The sequence below is a fragment of the Macaca thibetana genome, chromosome 9 (genome assembly GCF_024542745.1).
Source record: "Macaca thibetana thibetana isolate TM-01 chromosome 9, ASM2454274v1, whole genome shotgun sequence".
Lineage (NCBI taxonomy): Eukaryota > Metazoa > Chordata > Mammalia > Primates > Cercopithecidae > Macaca > Macaca thibetana.
Genome location: NC_065586.1, coordinates 108830879 through 108848682, shown reverse-complemented (window position 1 = coordinate 108848682; position 17804 = coordinate 108830879). Strand labels below are relative to the sequence as shown.

The 17804-nt window shown below is 39.8% G+C and overlaps 1 protein-coding gene across 10 annotated transcripts in view; it reads right to left on the bottom strand.

Annotated features, from left to right (window-relative positions):
- The window catches only part of VTI1A (vesicle transport through interaction with t-SNAREs 1A), a 500904-nt gene that overhangs the window by 218082 nt on the left and 265018 nt on the right, over window positions 1-17804 (bottom strand). For 2 of the 10 annotated variants that reach the window (XM_050804423.1, XM_050804424.1), the window contains exon 9: window positions 588-17799. The exons of 5 other annotated variants lie outside the window; for them this stretch is intronic. Coding sequence is in view for 1 of the 5 variants with exons in the window: in XM_050804424.1 (XP_050660381.1) it covers window positions 17796-17799 (4 nt within the window). In the remaining 4 variants the exon portion in view is untranslated. Of the gene's footprint in view, window positions 1-587; window positions 17800-17804 lie in introns of those variants that run through there. 3 more of the 10 variants (XR_007728824.1, XR_007728823.1, XR_007728822.1) reach the window with 3 other exon arrangements.

Sequence of the window (17804 nt, the reverse complement as noted above, 5' to 3'; positions counted from 1 at the left end):
CAGGTAATTGAACTTGTGATGTCATTTGCTCAAAAGTTTCCTAAATATGTACTGTTAAGTTCCCCAATAATGTGATTTTTACAAGTGAAGTTGCTGTACAGTCTCCTAGGGAATGGATTCTTTTAATTAGCTTAGGAAAAAAAGGTGATTCAGTAAAGGGTAATGCATTTTATTATGATTAATGCTGTCAAATAATTTCTAATTGTGTGACAAGGTGCTTAAGTAAAGAATCGTTTGTGGCTTTAAAAAATAGTTAATGCCTCTCAAAAAGGATTATTTTCTTTTTAAGTTTCAAATGAAGGCTACTAATTAATTAATCCATTTACATAAAAATGTCTTGGATCAGCTACCTACAAAGATAAAGGATGAAATCTATCCTCTAATTGGAAAAAGAAAAACTGCTATAAAATATGTGGAATAAACACATGAAAGTAATCTGCAAAAGGCAAATAGAAGTCATTAATTAAAAACTGACATGTCAAAAATTTCATTTTATTCTATGCAATATTAAAAATATTGGTGATGTCATATACTTAACTGAGTAATCTTCCTAAAATATGCCTTCTCATCTATGCTGTTTTATGCAGTTTTCTTTTTTTTTTTTTTTTTTTTGAGATGGAGTTTCACTCTTGTTGCCCAGGCTAGAGTGTAGTGGCACGATCTTGGCTCATTGCAACCTCCACCTCCCAGGTTCAAGCGATTCTCCTGCCTCAGCCTCTCGAGTAGCTGGGATTACAGGCACCCCCCACCATGCCTGGCTAATTTTTTGTACTTTTAGTAGAGACCGGGTTTCGCCATGTTGGGCAGGCTGGTCTTGAACTCCTGACCTCAGGTGATCTGCCTACCTCAGCCTCCCAAAGTCTTGGGATTACAGGCGTGAGCCACTGTGCCTGGCCTTATGCAGTTTACTCCTGGGAAGTCATGCACAACTACGTGACGGTTTCAAGAAATTGGACTGAAATCTCCCTTCAGTTTTTCCCAAAATGTAGCTAACTTCATGTTATCTCCCAGATTCATAGACATCAGGCAATCAAGCTTGGTTAAAGCATTCCAACTTTTGCTCCCTTCAGTTCTGAACGAGTGCTACCCTTGATATAAACAGTCATTACAGACCCAGAACGCAACAAAGAAGGCAGATATTTACTAGTGAAAAACTGAAGTTCCTTAAACACTTTAATATATATAATCAAATGGAAATTATATATTACCAAGACTAATTATATATAATTTCTTGGCATCAGGTATAAACTATTCAGACTATATCAAGGAAAAAAATAAAAAGATGCTTCTTTATAGCAGAATTTTTATTATAAAATATATCTCACAGCAAATCCCATCTTTTTAGTATCTGGTCTTTAGTCTTTGATGATTTCAGTTTGTTTTTCCAAGTTTTTTTCCAAGCTGAGGCTGTGCTGCCATTTTTGCAATCGGGATTGGTATTTTTATGATCACTTACTGGATTTATTATATGGTGATTGAGTAAACTGCTGACAAGAAAAGTGAAAAGGGAAAGAGAGAAAAGAGGAGAGAGTTAAAAAGCCAAGGAGATGGAAAAAGAAGAAAAAAGAGGGAAGAAAGAACAGGAAGGAAAGGGGGTAAGAGGTTAAAAAAAAAAAAAACCCTAAAAGTATACGTTGTAATAAATAGGAAGACGAAACTCGGGCACCTGTCAAAGGGACTCCATGTGTTAGTAAACTGCAGGAGGTGACACTTAGGTATCCTGGCTCTATACCATCCCTCACTCTAAACGAATGTAAAGGTAGATCTTTATTCTTTTGGACTGAAGGTTCAAGCCACAAGGTGACTATCAATTGGCAGGGACCTCAACTTTACAAAGTTATGCTGAAAGACAGAATTATCAATAAGCTCCTGAAGACACATTCTCACAAGGAGAAATGGAAAACTCAGGTTCTATCCAAGTCCTTAAGAATGCAGAGGAAGGAGGGTCACAGAATGGAGGAAGTCTCTGGTTTGCTGGTAGCTGTAACCTCTCCCCCTTAAAAAGCCCATTTTCACCTTTAAAATAACCCAGATTGTTCATGTAGTCTATGAAGGAGCTTAATATGACCTGTACAAAAGGCCAGCATAATTTTCCAGCTGTTTTGCTGAGAAATATGCCCTCTTCTACGGTCAGTGAGATTCAGGTCCAGAGAAGTAAAATAACTCAATCCAGGTGTTGCTGCTGGGGAGAGAGGTCCTGATGCTGGGGCCCCTGGATTGGAGGTCAGCATGCCCAGCCTTTGCCTATGGAACTTTCTGGGGAGTATCAGGTTTGCTATGCACAAAGAGGGCTGGTGGAACTCTCCTGATCACAAGACGTGACCCTCACCAGTACCACTGCAGCACTGAAGAGGCGCAGGTTCCCTTTTCCCTGTCTTTGTAGATTACACCAACGGTGTCCAGTCCGCAATCAGCTAATTTGAAAACGGAGTGCCCACCTGACTGTATTTCAATTGCTTCATATCCCCATCAACAACAACGGAGCAGCCCACAGGAGGTGCTGACCCTTCACTGCTTGTGCCTCGTAAGCGATCTCTTGGAAATGCTCACCAATCTGCGTGTGTTTTTCTTGTTAATTCTGTTGTATATTTCGAATGTGGTCTATTTCATAATGAGAAAGTCTTCCTAAGATTCTACACAGAGCTATAACTTCTTAACCTCACGGAATCTAAGTTTTCTTAACTGTAAAACTGAGATGGCTCCTGTTTGTGGGGATTGTTGATAATTAAAAATAAGCATGTTGCTTAGCACAAAAAAGGCACACAAGAAGTGGTAAACATCACAGTTACTACCACAGAAAAAGAAGTGCAAAAAGTCGTTTAGGGCTATGAAAACATCTTCATTTTCATATTTTTCTTCCCAGAGGTTTAAAATGTTCAGGTCTGTTTGCATTCTTTTTGGTCTCTGCTGCTATCAACACATTATTTAAAGAGTGTTAGAAAAGTTAATCCAAGAGAAACACACACTTTTTGTCATTGGCCTCTTTAGGTGACACCTTTTTCATTAATTATTACCTTTCAGTGACAGTGCTGTGGCCAATTTCCATTCCCTGTTGGCTTGTGTGAGTTCTAGGGTAAAAAGTGCTTTGGAATCTTTTTAGTCAAGGAGCAAAGCAGCCCATTTTAAAAAAACTTTTAAGAAAAATAAATCAAAACCAACCTAACCAAAACCCCTAAAAGGCATCATGGTTGTTAAGGCTGAGAAGTTAGACCTGGTTCTGAGACCAGCTCGGCCACGTATGGAGGGCATGATATGAGTCAGTTGTTTCCTTACTTATAAAACGGAATAATAAAAACATTGATCTCTTAGGCCTATTGTGCAGATTAAAAAAAAATCTACTAACATAAAATGCATAGCCCCATGCGTGGCACATATAATGGTTACCATAATCATGTTACTATCAATAACCATAAAACTCCATATACGAGTCAGGGCACTGGTGCAGTGAACGTCTGTTATTAGATATTGTCTGAGAACACTAGGGGTAGCCTGAGCCCCTAATTACCCCCAAGTATGATTCTATTTTTTTTTTCTTCCATTTCAGGAAATTCGTTTGTACTTGAAAATAGTCATTAAGCTGAGCCCTTTGTGATGCATGTGTTTAAAAAATGTGGTGGTGACACCTGGGTTATCAGTCTCTTTATTTGCAAAGGCAAAGGTCACATCAGACTTTAGCTATTGTGTATTTCTGGGCCCACATACTGTGGACAAGCTCCTTTATCCCTTCAGTGTCCCATGCATGGTAAGCAGGACAACTGTTTCCTTTTTATTAGACAGATAGGGCAAACGGCCTGTGTTGTTCAAAAGGGATGTTAAAAAGCAAAGTTATTTCCACAAATTTTATAGCTCACTTGGTTGTTGATAAACATAAACCAGGTGTCACTCTTGCAACACATACCCAGACACCCTCTACTACTGATTTCACCACCTGTGTGACATAGTCTCAATTTTTCTTCTTCTTTTACTTTCAGCAGATAACGTTTCTGAATCCACTCATTTGTGGCGGTGGGGGGTGGGGGGGAGGCACGGAAAATAAAAGAAAGAAGGAAAGAAGGAAATCTGTCTCTTTATGCAGGGACTGGTTCCACAGAACCTGAGAAACTGTCCTGAGGTAAAATCCCTTTCTCTGGTTAGTGAGACAGTTGGTGACTTTGGGTTCAGACTGTCCCCCCAGCAGCCTGCTGTGTCACAGATGTGCTACTAGGGGTGTGGAATGGACCCTACTGGGTATGGGGGTGGTGCAGAGGGGCTGTGAGGTTGGGATTAAACCCCTTCTTAGGTTGGTCGGTCCTCAGGCTGCCTGGTGACTTTTCACAAGCCCAGTTTTTAAAGGCAAGATTTTCAAAGAACAGATTTTACTAATTCTGGACCCTCAGGGAAGACAGAAAGAGATGACATAAAGGGGTGAGAGAAGGGAAAAACTAGGCAGTGAATGCATGACCATATCTCGTTTGCCTTTCATTTATAATAAACTCTTATTCTGTCGATTAAGTAAATTATATTCTTCCCACTGTGACTATCATTATACTTGAGACCACTCTAATTTTTCTGCCCTGTAAATGGATCACATTTGTTACTGACTTGTTAATTCATACAACATGTACACTGAAATACAAACCATCCCGAAAGCCTCACAGCTTCCACAGTGAGGACCAGCTCTTTAAGATTACTCTATTTATTTCACGTTCTATGAGAATATTCAGTGAAGTTAATAACTGCTTATAATTTATTTCCTATCATATTTTTTTCATGTAAGTAGCTTCAACTTTCTAGGAATTATCAAAAAAATTTTTTTCCCTGCAGGGCATCATTAGGGAAAAAATGTGGTTTCTCCTTTTGGGCAACAGTTTTGCTCTGCTCACCATTCAGCAAAGATTTACTGAATATCAACTCTATGCCTTGTTCTGGGTATACTTTGTAGAAGTATACAGTGGAGAAAGACAGGCTAAAACAACAAGGTAGTAGGGTGAGCAAAGGTACTCTGGGTTTCACTGTTGTTGCTTCTTAGACTATCTGAAATGAAGGGCCAGTTTGGGTTTTGGTGTTTAATTTCCAACCTGTCGACAATTGATGGGGAGACCTTTTTGCATGACTGCTACGCAGCCCCCACTGCATGCAACTCAGCATGTGAACTCATCAGCACCCAAAATGCTTTGTGCCCTGTTCAATGAGACAAGTCCAAGGACCATATGCTTGCATGCTGTGACAACATCCAATTGCTATAAATTTTTTTAGATGCCTGTTCTCAGTTTCTACACTTATGACGTCATGGACTGACAACAAATGGTTTATAGACTGGCACCAGGAGTACCTCTACACCAAAGAATAATTTGAGTGGAGTGATTTCAAACTGGCCCCCTGGTATCAGCTATATGCCTTCTTGTCCAGACTCACCTCCAAACTGGGCAGCCTCCAACAAGCCAGAGCACATCAGGATCTAGTTTATGAAAACAAATTAAACTCCAAGATACCCGGAGCTCCTTGAAGCCCATGAAATTGTCTGTAAAATTTTGTGCGTATGTACATTTTCCAGAGAGAAGTTCTATAGTTTTCATCAAATGTACAAATAGGTATGTGGCCTCAAAATGGTTATGATAAACTAACTCCTTAACACTTTTTCATTACCTGGCAACCCTAGTTAAGAATTTCAACATGCAACTGCCCACGCTTCCTAGGAAACACACACACCTGAGGGGATTGTTGGTTTTATGAAGCCTCCCTGGGTTTGGGGCTGGGACTGCCTGTTTCCATGGTGTTTCAAAGCACAGTTGTTCTGGGTTAAGAACAAGACTAAATTTGTCTACTGAAGGCTTGGACATCAACAGGAGGTTGACTCCCTTCAAGAAATAAAAACATAAAAATAGTCTGTGTAAGAAAGGGTACCATTATTCTTCAACATTATAGAGGTGTTCTCCACTCTGGTGTCTTGGAAGCCCAGAGATGTGTTGGGGTACCTGATTTAGAAGGAGAGGATGAAAGCGTTGAGAGAAGCAGCAGGATCTGGTTGGAGAGGGAGGTGGAATCACAAGGAGCACTGGCCATTACGAGACTGTGGTGGGAGGGAGTATCCAGGTGGAACCAGATGCCTACAGAGAGCAGGAACGATGAGATACCAAGGAAGACTGCGTTACCACTCCAACATAAACATAACCATTTCAGGGGCAGTCTACCCTTGGTGACCAGACTGAAATCTTTTATATACTGTTTACTAAGGAGAGGAATCAGGATTCCTTGTAAAAATAGTTGCTTCCAGGTTTGGGCCAGGAGCCCATGGCATCTTATCCTGACAGAAAAGACTAGTGGAATCACGTTAAAAGGCAAAAGAGGCAACTTGAAGGGGATCTCACTGATCAAAGAGTAATGGACTGACACCTAACACCTATAAAATAGATAAAAGCCCAAGGGTTTATAATGATGCTCAAAACAAACAAACAAACAAACAACAAGTGCCACTGATCACTTTTGGAGATTGCTGGTGCCATTCAAAAATCTGAAAACTATTTAATAAACAGAGGCATTTATGCTGCTTTCTTATATGAACTGTATTTCAGAGTAACTGAATAGTTGATGATAGTACGTTCTTCTATATGATAGAATAATAGCTAGTAAATGCAAACTGAATGACAGAAGTGAACATTACCATGTTGTAATCCCTAATGAATGCTGGCAGTGATCATCAATGGTTGCTAAAACTATTATTTTAACCGGTTGGTAGAGAACTTCATAATGGATGAAAGGCTGACCACACCTAAACCCACTGATCAATCTTGAACTCAATAAATGTAATGCAAACAGATATTATGTGCCTTCTGATGTGATACAGCTGAATTTGCATCTTATTAAGTCATTTGATCTAACTATTAATTTATAGGAAGTACAGAGGAAAGAGAAATATGTTAAAATGGCACCATGGAGATGCAATAGTTCAAATACATAACATGAAAATTTTTACAGGACAATAATCTATAGGACAAAAATTTTTACAGGACAATTTCTTCAACAAATAAATGTAATAAAAACAGGAGGAGGATCTGTAATAGATTAAAGAACGTTTAAAGACAGATCAACCAAATGCAACAGATATACTTTGTTTTCAGCCTGATTTAAACCATCCAACTATTTGTGAAAGCTTTGGAAACAATTAGGAAATACTGAACCCAGACAGGTTACACAATCATTATTAAGTAGTGATTACGTTTTTAACAAGTTATGCTGTATGTGCTAGAGATACATACTGACATATTTACAGGTAAAATCAGATATCTGGGATTTGCTTCAAAATACTCTAACAAAAGAAAAAGAGGAGAGAAGGATAAAACAAGAAGGGTGACATGCTGGTGGCTGTTGAAGGTGGCTGTTGGAGACGTGTGGGTTCATTACACTATTTTGTCTCTGTGTGTGAATTTCTGTAAAAAGGGTTTTATTTATTTATTTATTTTCCAAAAAATGGGGGGATGGGGGAAGGAAATCTCACAGAATATAAAGCAAGCAAGACAGGCAAGCTAATGAAAACACAACCCTTATCTATAGAGTCTTGGAGTTCATGTCCAAAGTTGCCCCAGCTCTGGGGTCTGAGGGAGGGCGAACACAGATCACATGAGGGAATGCAATCTCACTGTCCTCTTAGTGCAGGGTTACTAGGTGCATGGGCAACTCACGGGAAAAGAGCAATTTGTGCTGAGTTCGTAATCCCCAAGAGAGGTCGGGGCAGCTTTCTGATTGGTTGGAGGGGACAGAGCCTTCCAGGATCTACCCTGGAAGAGGCAAGCAAAAGGATCCCAGCCATAGTTCAGTGTCCTCTTTAACTTCATTCCCAGGGCAAATCCAAAACAAGTACCAATAGCACCATGCCATCTGGAATTCTATAATGCACAGCTGGCAATATGCCACGGTAAGCAACCCTCTGAACTATAGATGACTGGCATAGTTAAAGGCCACACACATCTTTTCTTCAGCTCCCTGTCTATCCTCTTATATGTTATTAATGCATGTAATAAATTTGGCCTTGGACAGGGCTTGGTTAAAGGCAATAACACCATACTTGATACAGAAATGACCTATTGGGACCTGTAATATCTCCGTGCCAGCTTTTTTCAATTAAATGACCACAACTAGCAAACAACTATTAACATGGGGACTGTGTGGGATACAAAGATATGCAGTGTCTGCAATGGTGAACCACTAAATGCCTGTAGGAGAAAAAGGGGAAAAAGTTTCTCATATAAGTTCTTGAGACAAAGATGTTATTCAGCTTTACAATCCTTTGAGCTCCTGCTAGGAATATTCCACCAGTTTCCACAATCGCAGTTAGAGGCTATCTTGATAGAATCTGTGTGCTAGAAAACCTGTAATATGCACATAATGTCTGCGCCTGCCCTGAATCCCAGAGAATGGAGGACTATTGCTACTGTACTCTCAGTGACTAGTGCAACTTCAAATTATTCCTTCATCAACTGAAAACTAAATAGAAACTATGCTTAATTGTGTTCTTTGATTTTTCTCTGAGGCTATCCCACGTACTCAAATTATATTTACTTTTTACACAATTAGGACACTGGCATTTGGAGCCCTTGCCTCCTGCTTAACAGTAACCATCCTTTCCGAACCACAGATTTGATCAGCAGGGTGGGCCATCCGAAATTGAGATTGTCCTGAAGATTCAGGAGGTCAGCCTGCCATATGCAGTACATGCCTTTCCCAGTTACTAAACAGAAACCCAGCCTGAGCCTTCAGTCTGGGCCCTCACCTTGCAGAGCTGTGGCCTGATCTTAATGTAGAATCAAGTGCTGGATGGAACCACAGGTTACCGGGTTCAGGCCTGAGCTTCTTGCAAAAAGTCCGACGTAAAACATTCCACTTCAACGGGAAGTTCTAGAGCTGAGGAAGTATGTTGCTAATGTTGCTAAGAGTTCTTAGTTTTGAAGTAAAGCCAGGTATAGTCCTGTACAGGGAAGAGCACTTTTTCAATAGGTTCCTAGCTTCTAGCACCTAGCAGGATACCACTGCTACCAACAACAAAACAATAATGGTGATGAGGAGGACGATGATGATGGTTGTAATTATAATATCATGATATGTAGAGTTTTAATTTTCTTTTGGGTCTTTATTAACTTTAGCATTTACTTTGTAACTACTATTATTCTCTTGATTTGCAAATAAAGAACTTGAGGCACAGAGTGATGAAAATAACTTTCCTGACGTCACAAAGCTAGTAAGTGGACAAAGCCAGGCTGTCTGGCTCAAGAGCAGCAGTGTGAACCACTGTGAGACACTGCCCCTTATTGTACTAAAGAGCACTGGCTTTGAATTGATAATAGGAATGCTAGACAAGAAGCTGAATTACAAAAGCAAATGTCCAGATTTTGCCTGGATTCATGCTCAGACTAGACTGATTAGATGAGCTCTTCTTAACTCTGGTTTCACGTAAGCATCACCGGGACGCTGTTAAGATACTGGGAACCCACCAGTATCTGGGAACTAGAGAATATGATTAATTTGTTCTGTGGTGGGGCCTGGGCATCTGATTTTTAAAAAGCTCCCCAGGTGATTCTCATGAGCAACAAGGGCTGAGAGCGACTGGCCTCTGAAACACTTTACAAAACTAAAAAACAAATTTAGAATTGCTTCTTCTTTTCTCTTTCTCTTGGATAGTCACAAAGAACAACAGCACGTTGCAGGCTCATATCAAATCTTTTTAAAAATTTTTTATTTTTTGTATTATTATACTTTAAGTTCTAGGGTCCATGTGCACAACGTGCAGGTTTGTTACATATGTATACATGTGCCATGTTGGTGTGCTGCACCCATTAACTCCTCATTTCCATTAGGTATTTCTCCTAATGCTATCCCTTCCCCCTCCCCCCACTCCATGACAGGCCCCGGTGTGTGATGTTCCCCACCCTGTGTCCAAGTGTTCTCATTGTTCAATTCCCACCTATGAGTGAGAACATGTGGTGTTTGGTTTTCTGTCCTTGCGATAGTCAAATCTTATCTGAATATAGATCCCTTGTTGTGTACAGCATCTGTTAACATAGATGGGAACAGCTGTTATAACCTTTTACAAACCAGTAATCCAGGTTGATAAATTTGGTTACTTTCTTTTAAAGAGAAAACCCTGTACCCTTAACTTTGCAGGATAAGAGTACACCAGAGCTAAACTCTCTTTCCTCAATAGGGATACAGAGGACCCCTTAAACCAGCTTACTCTCTAAGAACAAAGATTCACAATCTCATAGTTGAAAGGGCTCTTAGGTGCCATCTAACATCTCTCAGCACCACAAACACACTCCCCACCTCCCCCAATGCAGAAATGCCTTCTGCAAGATCCTTCCAGATGGTCAGTCAGCCCTAGCTTGAACAGTTCAATGACAAGAGACCTCACTCCTTCATAAGACAACACATTTCATTGTTGGACAGATCAATTCTTCTTTATATGGGTTCAAAATTAGCCTCCCTATAACTTCTACTTGTTCATAGCTCTGTTGTTGTCTGAAATAATGGTATAAAGTCTCCTCTTCTTTCAAATGAGTGCCCAACAGCACATCATTATGGCAGAGGATGGTACACTGGAGGGAATACACAGGACTACACAGGAGCCAAGAGACTTGTTTTGAGAAGCAGCTCTGCCTCAGACTTTAGAATTGTAGTGACTAAAGCCCTTCAGGCCTTCGTTTCATCATGAGTATTAAAAGTACATAAAAACAAAGACAATGAAAAGCTTGCCAAATTGTGAGCATCAAATTAAAAGTGTAAGTCAAATGCTTTGTAACTGAAAAGTACCCTGTGAATGTAAGTTGTTCTGTTATTAGTCCCTTACGGTACAATATTCTTACATTTGAACAATTCTTCTGTCCACAGAACCATATATTCTACTTCTGAAGTTGGTATAGTAGTGTTGCTAAATAACTGTTAATTATGGCAATGGCAAATGAGTGCTCCTTGATGCCACCTATCGGTTATTTGTTTCAGTGACAGTGAGAAGTTGGAAGATGGCACAGGAAGCAATATGCTGATGCTGTCTTTCATTCATCAGACAGATCAGAAGAAACACAGAACAGCAGATTCGGAATCAGAAAATCTGCCACTCACTATGCAGGTGCCATTGAAAAAGTGAGCTAACCTCAGCTTCCCCACACACAAAAGGAGAAAATAAAAGTATCAATCTTACATATGCTTCTATGAGGATAAAATAAAATAATATGTGTTCAACACTCAACAATAAATGTCACTGAGTAAATTGCAGGGCATTTTCACCATTTTTTTTTTTAAAAATCAGTTGAGAACCTAGTGGCAAAGTGCTATATTCTCTCTAAAATAAACACAGAATTTCAGATACCTGTAGTTCACCTGGATACAATTCCAACTCTATCATTAATTCTCCATGTGACCCACATATTTCACCTCTCAGGCCCTTGCTTTCCTAATTGGTAAAATGAGTTAATTAGACAAGCTGATCTTTCTAGGTATGCTTCTGGGATGACTTAATATCCGTATTGCTAGCCAAATGGAAAACAAAGTTTTAGAAGCAGATTGCTTCCTGAGAACAATTCAGTTGTTGCATAATCTAAAATACTACCATGGTAAAAAGAACATCTTCGATTTATAAATTTGTTTGAAAATCCCTCCCTTTAGGAAGATATATTTGTTTCTAACAGTTCTGCTAACCACATGCCTGAGGTGAGGCAAAAGAAGTTTTAAAAACTCAGTAGAATCAGACATTTCTCCAAAGAAGAAATACAAATGGCCAATAAGCACATGAAAAAACGTTCAACATCTAGGCATTAGGGAAATACAAATCAAAGCCACCATGAGATAGTTCCTCACTCCCACTTGAAAAACTGTAATAAAAAAGACAGACAAAAGCAAGTGCTGGAGAAGATGTGAAGAAACTGGAACACTTATTCTTTGCTGGTGGGACTGGGAAACAGTGCAGCCACTTTAGAAAATAGTTCGGCAGTTTTTCAAAAGCTATGCAGAGTTATCACATGACCCAACAATTCTACTCATAAGTAGGCAGCAAGGAGAAATGAAAATGTATGTTCACACAAAAACTTGTACATAAATGTCCATGACAGCATTGTTCACAATATTCAAAAAGTAGAAACAACCCAAATGCTCATCAATTGATAAGCAGACAAATAAAATTTATGTATCCATACAATGGCATATGATTTGTCAATAAGAAGATTTGAAACATTACGCTAAGTGAAAGAAGCCAGACACAAAATACCACATATAGTATGATTCCATTTATATGAAATACCTAAATAGGCAAATCTATAGAGACAGAAAGTATACTAGCGGTTGTCAGGGGCTGGCAGGAAAGGGGGAGTGACTATTAATCGAAACCAGATTTCTTTTTGGGGTGATAAAAATGTTCTACAATTGGGCTGGGTGCAGGGGCTCACGCCTGTAATCCCAGCGCTCTGGGAGGCCGAGGCGGGCAGATCACCTGAGGTCGGGAGTTTGAGACCAGCCTGACCAACATGGAGAAACCCCGTCTCTACTAAAAATACAAAATTAGCGGGGCGTGGTGGCGCATGCCTGTGATCCCAGCTACGCAGGAAGCTGAGGCAGGAGAATCACTTGAACCTGGGAGGCGGAGGTTGCTATGAGCCGAGATCGCACCATTGCACTCCAGCCTGGGCAATAAGAGCAAAACTCTGCCTCAAAAAAAAAAAAAAAAAAAAAAAAAAAAGTTCTACAATTGATTGTGGTGATGGTTGCACAATGTAGCGAATATACTAAGAGCTACTGAATTGTACACTTTAAATGGGTGCATTATATAACATATAAATTATATCTCAATAAAGCTGTTAAAAAACAATAGAAGCACATAATCGATAAGGATCAAGAATTAATTCCATTTAATCAAAGTGCAAGGAACATGTATGTTTGTATAATAGCATTTCATGCAGATAATTGCTTTGTACATTCAACTGCTTTAAACTCATTTTTGCATTTGGATCATTTTTCAAGGAGGAGATGAAATTTAAGGAAGTAAAATTGAATAAACAAGGCTATTGCAGCTCACAAAATATATTTCTTTTATTTTACTACCGAAGATCGACTCAGTGGTGTAAAATGCCATTTAAAAAAAGAATGACAAAGTTTGAATGAGAAAATGTATTTCATCGTGAAAGATAAAAGTCTTTCCTTCTCTACAGTGAATACAGGTAATTTCAGAAGCAGCAGCTCCTAATTATTCACTGTTGAAAAGCTAAAAAAAGGTTCATATTGAAAACAGTGACCTCCAGTTTGCTCTGTGAATGAAAGCAGACACAAATTCTCATTTTCCTAGAATTCTGGTTGATAACTGAGTTGGGAAAAGCATGCATTTCTTCATTACAGTGCAGTCGACTGTTCATTTAAATAACAATAACCTGCATAAAAGTCACAAAAGCATTATCTAGCAATTTTACTGTGTTGAAATACATTATTAGTATTAACAATGCCAAATAGAGTAAATAAATGACTGTCTTCTTATTTTCAGCATTATTCCTGATTACTTAGCTTTATGAAAGGGTAGCATTATTATTACTGGTGCATTCAACACCTTGGTCAACACTATTTGCTTGGATAACTCTTGAACGGGAAGGGATTTCAGAATAGAGCTATATTCTTTTCTAGATTATCCAAGGGGGAAAACAATCTTCCAATTCAGTGCTTATATATCATATATTTTTGATAACAAATGTTTGAAGAACTCAACTTCTGTTTTCTACATATGTGCAAAAACAAGAATTAAAGTCCTCATTAAGGACAGCACACTTGAAATAGTGCTTACTAAAAAATGTAAAATTTACACCAATTGTTGAAATCAGAAGGTTTCTTACCATGAACACGGTAATGCTTCAGTTTTTAAAGTTCCTTGAGCCCAAAGTCTGGGCCTTTCTTTTATTTTCTCTTTTTTTCACTTTCTGGAACATTCAGTACTCCACTAAGTGCCACTCACCAAATTGTTATGAGAGTACCATCAATCTCCCAGGTGCAGAGCAAATAGAGATTTGAAATCATTCACTGAGTCTCTAGTTTGCTGGGGTTAGTTTCAAAGGGGCCTCTCCATGAAAGATCTGAGCGATATTTGGCTTTAACAATGGATGGAAGTGCAGCTTCCTAGAAGATGGGGCAACAGGATATATCCTTATCAAATGTTGTCATCTTGATGGGGACAGTACACACTTGAGTGACTGACCCTCATTCAGACAACGGGAGTTTTGTGGTTTGTGTGTGTGCACTGAGCCTTGGATTTTGCTGTGGGAAGGGACCAAGGAAGGTTGTGGGCGACACCATAATGAGTAAATTAATTTTTATGTAACTTAAAGGATTACGTGAGCGGATGAAAATGTTCTTCCGGGATGTGGCAGATTGTATTTTCCAAAACTGGTTGCAACAATATTTCCTGCCCCACTGGTCTTCCTCAACCTGCCACCCTTGCATCAAAGAGTGGGTGGGGTATGTGTCCTATCCCATGCCCTTAAACCTTGGCAAGCCCTTGCGACTGTCTTGCTGACTAGAACGCAGCACAGAATGTGGCACTGTGTGACTTCTTAGACTCGGTTAGAAAAGGCCACACAGCTTCTGCCTCTCACTTTTGTAGCTCTCACCTTAGGTGCCCTGGGCTGCCAAGCCTGAGGCTGCCATGCCGTAAGATTGCCCTCACCAGCACACGTAGGGAGATCACATGGAAGGGCCTTTTGACTAATGACGACAGAAAGAGGGAGGTGCCCAGTCAGTCCCCAGCTACTCCAGGCTCCTGTCCCCCTACATGGTTCCAGCTCTGATCTCTGTCTAAAGAAACCTCACGAGAGACCCTGAGCCAGAACACCCAGCCAAGCGACCCCCGATTTTCCAAACCTGCCAAAATCCTGAGATTGCTGCTGAAGCCACTGCATTTCTGGGGTGATTTGCAACTCAGCAACAGATAATCAGGAGAAGAGAAAAAGAGAACTGAATGGAGAGTCATATCATAAACAATACGAAGGGCATATCATATTTGGAGCCAAGCCTTTTAGGCCATGACCTCTAGACATGTAAATAAATGTAATGGGCAAAGACGCCTTGTAAATCAACATGTAAGCTTCCAATTCGTCATGACTCAGAGCTTCCAACTTTCAGCACTGAGCCAATGTCCCTTCGGTGGAATCTCTAGATTTTCCATACAGAGGAGCTTAGGGCAGCAGAGGTGCAAGGGCACTTGTTACGAACCTGCATTTACATAGCAAGCACAGTCCCCTTACTCCGACTATATGTCTGCTTGGGGTGGCCCTGGCAGCATTTATGGCAAGGGGCTCTTGGGGTGGTGGGGAACCTATAGCCCCTCTGAGGTACCCACTGGCTCAAACCCTGGTTCCTGCCTTGTCTTTTTTTTTCTCAAGTAAAACGTAACAGTTTGTACGGGTTGGGAATCCCTTATCCAACACGCTTGGGAACAGAAGTGTTTTGAGTTCTTAATTTTTTTGGATTTGGGAATATATGCAAAATAACATGCCAGTAGAGTATCTCTAATCCAAAAATCAGAAATCCAAAGAGCTCCAGTGAGTATTCCTTTTGAGCATCATATTGGGGCTCAAAAACTTGGATTTTGGGGCATTGTGAATTTTGGATTTTCAGATTAGGGATGCTCAATCTGTAGCTCCTGGGCACAACATATTGTTTTAATGCCTTCATGTCCCTGTTCTCTCTTCATTGGCTAACACAAACTTATTCTTCAAAGCTCAGGCCAGGTATCACCAACTCCAGGAACTCCAACTTGGCTAAGAACTCCTTGTGTACACATATGGGTATGTTATATTCAAATTTATAATAAAATTTGTTTAGGTATGTTTTCTCACTAGAGTATATATATTGGGAGAGAGACATGGATTATTTATATTTTATCTTCACTACCTAAGGCCTGCCATGTCTCAATAGCATGTGTTCCATAAATGTTTGTAGAATAGAAATGAACATGCCAAGACATGTCGGCTTCAAAGGATGAATTGGTGACAGTGTCTCCATGCGTTTCAAATATTCCTTGCTCTTCCCTGATCTCAACCGGAAATCTGTCTCTGTCCTGGAAACTCCCAGGCGAACACTTCGTCAGAATTTTTTTCATGGCCCTTTCCCTCACCTCGGATCCTCATCCGCCATGCCTTCTACCTTAGATCCATCCCTTCTGTGCTGGACCATACTTACTTTTGTTTCCACTAGATACCCTTCTACAGGGTCCGCTCCCAGATGGCAGGTCCTTGGGCTGATTCACATCCCGAGTGCCAAGAACAGCACTCCATATGCTCAGAGTGGGTTTGGTAAAGCAGCATGTCTTCCCAGTCTCAACACACTGACAAAGTAGTTACTGACTCCAAAATCTCTTCCCTGGGGTTAGCAACTGTGCCTACCACGAGTCTGCGAATACACCAGTCTTAGATATGTTCAACAGGTGATATCAAGATGAACTCAAATGATTTCAGGATAACCTGCCGACGTCCTCAGAAGCTGACTGCGCCCTTGAAGTAGGTCATCCCCAGGAGCAGTTGCTTTTCATCCACCCAGCAGGTGTGTGTCATCAAATAAATATCATAAAATGTCTTCCAGCCAGGAACAACTATCTGGCAGGGAAAAGGAAGTACACAGGCTCACTGACTACAGCTCTTGATGAAAACCATGAGATGTCTTTTTTTTTTTAACATATGAAAAACAGTATTTTTATGAATAGGGTTTCCACCTCCACCGTTTACTGTCCTCCCAGTTCATCCAGCCATCTTATCCCCCACTAAGAAGCTTCCAGAATAAACTAGTCTCAATTTCATAACTTCATCTACTAAGGTTTTAACAAAGAGGACTCCACAAACCTGGCACCATAAAGACAATTTTTTTTCCACAACACTCTGTGATTTTAAAAACAATCATCATAATTGGTAGGTCAATATGGTTTACTACTTGGGATTCTCTCTCTCCTCCCACTCCTTTTTCAGTGTTTAGATTACTCTTTTAGATGCTATCTTCCTCCTTTTTGCTGGAAGATTCAGAAGGTATTAAAATTCAGTAATAAGTGGTTTTTGATTTTTTTTTTTTTTTGTAAGATTAAGGAGAACTGAATGATAATGGTGCAATTTGTTCTTGAACATTCTCAAGCCTACCCCATCACTGCCCACCAAATTACCAGGTATGATTGAACCCAAATATTTCAAAAAAAATGGCTATAAGAAACATAAGCCTGTGGTTTAACCCCAATTTCAAAGTTATGAATACAACTTAAAAGAGGAAATATTTGGGCTCAAATGTGATGGGTAGGTTTTGTTTTTAATTTTATGCACGTAACTTATAACCTGCAACGCCGATGACAATTCTAAGAGAACCGTGAACACAGTAAACATCATGGAAGACTGAAAAGGTTGGCTCATACTAATTTCCAGATGAGTTATGTAGGCCAATTTTTTACTTACTTGAATGTTATCTGCTAAGATAATGCTGGATTTTTCAGTCAGTGTTTTTTGATCGAATAGCATTTTCCAGACTATAAAATAAAGATTTGATTCTTAAGTTATTAACTGAAAACATCATTGATAGCTTAAATGAAATGTATTGATAAAGGCATAGCCTGATTTTAAACAGATTTTTTTCTTTGACTACATATAATTACTTATATTCTTGGAGGCTGACTGCATGATGAGAACCCAGCTGGTATCAGGTGTCAGACAAGGAGATCTGTGCTCTTAAGGCTGATAGACTGGAGCTGCTGTAATCCTGGATCTGAGACTTGAGAGTTGTGTGAGTTTGAGCAAGTTACTGAACTTTTCTAAGCCTCAGTTTCCTCATCTGTA